Source organism: Beta vulgaris, chromosome 7 (assembly GCF_026745355.1).
Source record: "Beta vulgaris subsp. vulgaris cultivar EL10 chromosome 7, EL10.2, whole genome shotgun sequence".
In the NCBI taxonomy this organism is placed as follows: Eukaryota; Viridiplantae; Streptophyta; class Magnoliopsida; order Caryophyllales; family Amaranthaceae; genus Beta; species Beta vulgaris.
The window spans coordinates 45,493,369-45,500,204 of NC_079208.1; the positions used below are offsets into that span (position 1 = coordinate 45,493,369).

A 6,836-nucleotide genomic window follows, 5' to 3' on the forward strand; every position below is an offset into this window, starting at 1 on the left:
GAGCGATCATTGAATCGGATTGCCAAGTGGTGATTAAGCGTTTGTCAAGAAATGCTCTGTTTCTTTCGGACCTAGATGTTATCTTGCATGATATCTTAGCTTCTAGTTCCTATTTCTCTTCTCTTATTTGGTCACATATTTGTCGTGATGGAAATTTTGTTGCCCATCATTTAGCAAAGCTAGTTCCCTTTGGTGTTGAACAAATTTGGGAAAACCACTCCCCCCCCCGGAGGTGGCGCCCTATGTACTGATGGACACTTTGTCAATGAATTAATCTAGCTTGCTTTTCCCCTCAAAAAAAAATAAAAAGGTAAACAAGGGTTTTTCTGGTGCTAAGTACTACCGCAATGGGAGCATTAAACCAAGTGCCACAGCCAATAAGATCATCCATGTGTTATATGAGTTCTCCTTTTATTGCCATATAAAATCAATGTTCGTATTTTTTTTTAAAACATTGGGTAGGAGAAAGAACAGGCGGTGCAGTATATTAAAAATAAGAGAAAGCGTGTAATGACTAATGAGGTAGCGTCACCATTGTGAGATACAAGAAAAGAAAAAGGTCAAGAAAAGTGTCGATGAGAAAGTGGATCGTAAGGTGGAGAAAGGAGGGTAGGGGAGAGAAAATTGGGTGGTGGACTGGTGGCGAGACACCCAGATGAGTGTAGCGGTGTACATGCTCCAAGAGTCTCACATGTGGGTGGAAGTGCAGGAGCTAGAATCTACTAGAGTTTTTAAGTACTCTTTGTTAATGTCACGGCATCCTCATACAGAAGTACACTATCAAGTTGGCAATACGGGATTCTAGCCTTTGTATTCTAATTTCTGCTATCAAGTCTCACATTTGCTTATTTTTTTGGTACAATGGAAACTTCAGCAGTTAAATTACTTCTAAGTAAAAACACTTGAAGAATAATCCAACCCCACCATGTCCTAGAAAGAAAGCAGTGAACTCTAAGCCAAGAAACAAGTAATGCATATAAATTCATTTTTTCTGCAACAGTTCAAGCACAACCTGCAAAACCTCAAAACACAAACCCAAAAATGTTTAATTTTTGTCAAGTCATTGCAGGTTTTCTCTTTATTAGCTTCAAATTTTGCTTAGCAGACAATGACAACCTCCAAGATTTCTGCCCAGCAGAGACTCCAAGTTCATATCACTGCCCCACCACAATTTTCATCAATGGCTTGCCTTGCAAGAACCCGGCAAATATAACAGCTTCTGATTTCAAAACATCGTACCTGAAAGAAGCTGGGGATACCGATAACTTCCTCCGCTCTTCCACAAATATTGTGACTGCAGCCCAATTCCCAGGCCTCAACACCCTGGGACTCGGATTGGCCCGTACGGATTTAGAGGTAGATGGTTTAGTGACCCCACATGCTCACCCTCGGGCTGCAGAGATGCTCTTTGTGAGCAAGGGGGTTGTGACAATCGGGTTTATTGATACCAGAAATCAGGTGTTCCAAAAGATTCTAAAAGAAGGCGATGTGTTCATCATCCCAAAGGGTATGCTCCACTACTGTTACAATACTGGATTTGAGTTTGTCACCATTTTCTCTGTACTCAACAGCCAGAATCCAGGACTAATTGACATATCAGGGGCCATGTTTGGTCATAGCTCCGAGGCTGCCATGAATATGAAGGAAAGAGTGATCTCTTTATCTCAAAGGAAGGATGATCACCACACTTCCCACACAGCATTTCCGAACCAGCATTCAGAATTATAAGACGAGCTTCATTGCATTATCTATCATACTGCCTTTTATTTTCTAGGGTGTGCTTAAGTGAAATTGTGCAACTAGATGTAAAGTAAATTATGGCTTGAAATTTTACGTTCAAATCTGTATGCCTACTCACATTTTTTCAGATTAGTATAAAAGAATGATACAAATTCTTTACTCTTTTCTTCTATGCTAATATGAAACTATCCAAAAAATAATAATCTGCAGCACAGTTATGCAAAGATCGTCAAAAACCCCAATGGTCTAACTCTCGTGGGAATTACTAAGAACAGGAGTAAAATGCACATACCCAGTATGTAAAACACTTGGAAGAGTAACTAAACAGTTCCCCTTTAACCCTCCAAACCTCAAGACAAAAATAAGAAAATCCGTCTCTAACTAATTTAATCAAAAGTTCTAATCCTGGAACTCTGAGCTCCAGAGATGACCTACCAACAGAAACTGCCACACCACTAAAATGAATCACATATTTAGGGGAAACCATGTCGTAGTCAGTCTTACTCTTAGCTAATCAAGACTACCAGAGAGATTTGTTCTTCCTGAAAGACTTGCAGAGAGTAATATTTTTGGAGTGTCGGAAGGCAGCAAAGGAGATAAGTTTATGACATAAGCAGATAATCACATCAGTTTAAGGGAAAAAAATTAACTACTACCATTAGTATCGAAACTAGCCAAAGCAGGGGCCAGGAGGCCAGTAATGTCCATAAACAATGGCATACTTGATCAAAGGTAATGAAAAAGCTTCCATCTTTTTTTCCAAAAGACGATATATATTAGGCTTCATAAGATAAATAAATCACAATGATTCACAATGATGTGTGAATCCAAAGTTATTCAAAAGGTGATTGGAAAAAAAGAATTCTGAATGATTCTAACAAGAGATCGGCAGATGCTTTTATTTGAAACATACAAGCTAGTCCAACTAAAGAATAAGAATCTTCTTCTACAAAGAGCAAACCACCTGAAACACACAGCTGCGAGATAGAAACTGAAGCTGAGTAGACTAACCTCAGCATCAAAAGATTATGTCCTCATCCTTCTGCGAGTCGCCCAACATATTATGAGCTGCATTGATTGAAATTCCTCTCTGCAAAGACATGTTCTCTGCAACTTGATCCTCTGCGAACAGCCTTGCAGCTGCAAGCTGTTTCTCAATCTCCTTCTTCTTGAAACCCTGAATCTTCTTCAACCTGAAAAAGTCCTCTCTTTCCAGCTCATCCAACTCTCCCTTAATGTAACTAATAGTGTTCTCCAACCTCGGCTTCACAACGTTCTCCAGGGCATTCACCCTTCGGTTTGTAGTCTTGATAGCCTCATCAAGAGTCAAAAACGACGTTTGAAGAGAAGCTAGTTCAACAAGAACCTCAATAGCTTTCACATAGGCTCCACGGCACTGCTGCACTTGCTGGCCACCTCTAGCCAATCCAGTAAGGTCATTTTTGGTGTTCTCCTCTGTGAAGTACTCAAACTTAGGAAGCTTCACTCCAGCAACATTTTCTTGTCGAGAACGAACCTTAAGAGACGCAGTCTGGACATTCTCAAGCACAACGTGTTTAATATTCTCTCCAGCAACATATTTCGCTTCCGTTAACGAAAACGAAGAAGTTTTCATAATATCCCCCATAGACTCCTTAGTAGAGACTATCTTCTTAAGAATCGCACGAAATTGCACCGTCAAAGCATCACTCTTCTTCTTCAAGAGGGCATGGCCTCTTGTAGCACCAATAAGACGAGCTTTGATGACACCAAGCACAGTAACAGTTGGTACCACATTCAAGCGCTGGGTTTGACCCGACATCTCAAAATTTACAGAGATTTAACCTACACAAGATTTAAAACCCTACATTGCTTAAATCAAAGGAATCAAGGTAATAAGACACAATTTCAACTCTACCAACTACATTATTTCCCAAAGATCTATGCTTGCATTTATATCTTCATCCTAAATCATATCTTCTAGCTAAAACTAGGGATGCATCACAAGTAAATTTGTTCTAATCACTCAAACTTACATTATTTTGTAAATTTAACTAGGAATCTCACAATCTCCAAACATGATCAGATGATGCTTGACCTAAAAAACCCACAACTACATACATCTAAATATGATCATATACATGATGATGAAATGAAATTCAGTCAAAATAAAGATATCCCGTTTCACCCACTTGTCTAAACAATCATTGGACAAAGTGGCATACCCAAAATCTGATTTTTGCTTATCAATGTCAAATTAATAATCATAGATAAATTAAATTCTAAATTCCTGCTGAAATATGTAGAGATCAAACTTTTCAATCTTAAAACTTGAATTGAAATTACTACTAAACGAACCTGGTAAAAGAAAGATCCAAGTTTTCGATCTCTTCGAAGAAGTTGTAAATTGGCCCGCAATCCTATTCTCTCACTCTTCTTATCTGTTCTTGTAGTTCCGAAAGATGATTGCGGATGGAAATCCGAAATTGCGAGTGTTATTTCGTCAACTTTATAGATCGAATTGAATTAATTTAGAGAGAGAAAGAGAGTTGTAAGTTGTAATTGAGAGTTGAGACAAAAAGGGTTACAGACTTGATCTTCGTTTTTTATTTCTTTATCATTCCAGGACGGTATTGGGTTTTTGGGTTGGGGGGTGTTAGCAAAAAAAAACCGGTTTTCTGGAGTAGGAAAAAAAAAATCCGGTTTTGAATTTGTATGTACTCCTTAGTAGGGGTGTTCATTGTCGGATATCGGATAGGATCCGATCCGAAAATTCGGATATCCGAAAATTTCGGATCGGGGAAATTGCGATCCGAATCCGATCCGAAATTTTCGGATATCCGAACTTTTCGGATCGGATCACCGGATTTTCGGATCGGATACCGGGTTTTCGGATCGGATCACAGGATTTTCGGATCGGGTCCGTTGAAATTTTTGAAAAATCCCGACCCGTATCCGATCCGAAAACCCGAAATTTTTTCCGGATACCCGATCCAAAATATCCGAAATCTTAAAATCGGATCGGATATCCGAAATTTCGGATCGGATCGGCGGATTTTCGGATCGGATATTTTTGCACACCCCTACTCCTTAGTTCCTTCGATTTTTATTAGTTTATTCACTTTTTTTTTATTTTAAGATTTTAGAAAAACTAATATATGGGTCCTAGCCTCCTAGGAGTGTTTATCAGTCGAATCGAAATTGAGCCTAGAATCGCCCGACTCAATTCGTTTTAACTTGAACTCAAGCCGATCTCGAGTTTTTTCGAGCTTCGTTTTACTAGTTGAATTTGCCTTAAATCTCAAATTTGAGTTAGAAAAATTACCTCATATGCTCTATATTAAATAGGTTTAGATTACTTATTACTCTATGGTCTTCACAAGTACTCCCTTTGGATTTTTTTTATCACTCACTCTACCGTGATGGTTTTCCAATGAACCTATTTGAACTTAATATCTTTCATTATATTTAGTAATAATTATACAATTGAATTTTTTTTTTGAACGGAAGAACAATTGAATATTAATAAAGTACTAATAGAGACGAAACAAACAAGACCTCACATGACTATATTTTTTCTTATAAATTGAAAAAAAAATGAGAATATTCTCTCTAAGTATATATGAATAGTGTCAAGATTTCAAGTAAGAAAGAAAAAAATACAGAAGGAGTATTGTGCATAATTTAAGTATAACTTTTTTTTTATTTCTATAATATGGGAATTTATATAGCTAAAACATATTTCGAGCCTGCTCACGAGCTTTTGGAATTAAACTTTGTTATACTCGACTTTAGAAAATTTCAAGCCCAGCTTGAATAGTTTGCGAGGCATTCATGCTCATAACACCCCTAATGGTTCCTAACAACAAAGAGAAAGTATTAATTTATTGTGGGTTAAGAAAGAAGGATAATGATAAATACAAAAATGGTACTGGATATAAGAGTCCTGATGCTCATTTTCTAATGCATTACTTGCTTCCTGTTGCAATCAAGACAACTTTGAGCAAAGATGTTGCAAAACCTTTGCTAAGGTTGCGTGCTTTTTTAAGGGCATATGGAAGAAAGCTATCGACCCCCAAGATCTCGACTATTTGCAGACTGATATTGTTGAAACTCTTTGTCAGTTAGAAGAGATTTTCCCATCTACCTTCTTTGATGTCATGGTTCATTTACCAATTCACTTAGTGGAATATATTTGTGGTCCAGTCGGAATTAGGTGCATGTATATAATAGAGAGATACCTCCGAGAGTGAAAATCTAATGTTCGGAACAAGGGTCTTCCGGAGGGCTCAATGGCTGAAGGATATTTGGCCAAAGAATGTCTTGCATTCTGTGGAAGATACTTGAATCGATTAAACAGTCCTTCAGATAATGTTGTTGATCCTAGTATCTCGAATCCATTATTTCCCAATATTGGGTGACCTATTAGAGGAAAGGGAAGGAATAAAAAGAAGAAGGATTATGGGTTTATGATGGATCACATTACACGGGCCCAAGTGCATCAATATGTCTTACTCAATTGTGATTCTAAGGAAGTTGAAAGATACATCGAGTAAGATAACTTAACATGCAACTTTTTCTAATTATTTTTCTTTTTTTTATCTTACTAATTGTGATAGATATTAACGTATTTAATAAAATCACAGTGAACATAAGTTGTCTGTAAGCAGCCACAGGAAAAGAAAATGGGATACCGCGCATACTCATAGCAAGAATTTCGTGGAGTGGCTTAGAGAGAAAGTTGATCTCAAGATTCAAGAAGGTGAAGAAATAACTAATCATATCAAATGGTTATCAAAAGAACCATCTCGTGTTGCTAGAAGTTCAGTGGCTACTCTGTTAACGGCTATAGGTTCCACACCATGAAACGAGAGAAAAATGGCGTAACTCAAAATAGTGGAGTCACCTTAACAGCTCTAACGCATAGTTTTGGTAGTAGGAGAGATCAAAATCCTGTTATGGGGGCTGTGAATATTATGGCTCGTTAGAAGATATTATTGAGATATCTTATCATAGTCACTTTAGTGTTGTCTTGTTTAGATGTGTGTGGTTTCATTCGGAAAAGGATGATTTTGGGATGAATGTCGTGAATAAGAATAAGAATATTCACAAGGAGA

At 37.6% G+C, this 6,836-nt stretch overlaps 2 protein-coding genes across 2 annotated transcripts; one reads left to right on the forward strand and one right to left on the reverse strand.

Moving 5' to 3' along the window:
* Window positions 1-593: 593 nt before the first annotated feature.
* LOC104899598 (germin-like protein subfamily 3 member 4) lies at window positions 594-1,899 on the forward strand. Its single transcript, XM_010686812.4, has one exon. It carries the CDS (start codon window positions 1,042-1,044, stop codon window positions 1,726-1,728), a length of 687 nt encoding a protein of 228 aa, XP_010685114.2. The 5' UTR covers window positions 594-1,041; the 3' UTR covers window positions 1,729-1,899.
* A 574-nt stretch (window positions 1,900-2,473) lies between these two features.
* On the reverse strand, window positions 2,474-4,361 carry LOC104899599 (V-type proton ATPase subunit D). Its single transcript, XM_010686814.4, has 2 exons — window positions 4,078-4,361; window positions 2,474-3,564 (listed from the first exon to the last, which is right to left on the reverse strand). Exon 2 carries the CDS (start codon window positions 3,539-3,541, stop codon window positions 2,759-2,761), a length of 783 nt encoding a protein of 260 aa, XP_010685116.1. The 5' UTR covers window positions 3,542-3,564; window positions 4,078-4,361; the 3' UTR covers window positions 2,474-2,758.
* Between the last annotated feature and the right edge of the window lie 2,475 nt (window positions 4,362-6,836).

Coding starts and splice junctions, on each gene's coding strand:
- LOC104899599 (XM_010686814.4), bottom strand. CDS start 3,541: ATGTCGGGTCAAACCCAGCGCTTGAATGTGGTACCAACTGTTACTGTG.
- LOC104899598 (XM_010686812.4), top strand. CDS start 1,042: ATGTTTAATTTTTGTCAAGTCATTGCAGGTTTTCTCTTTATTAGCTTC.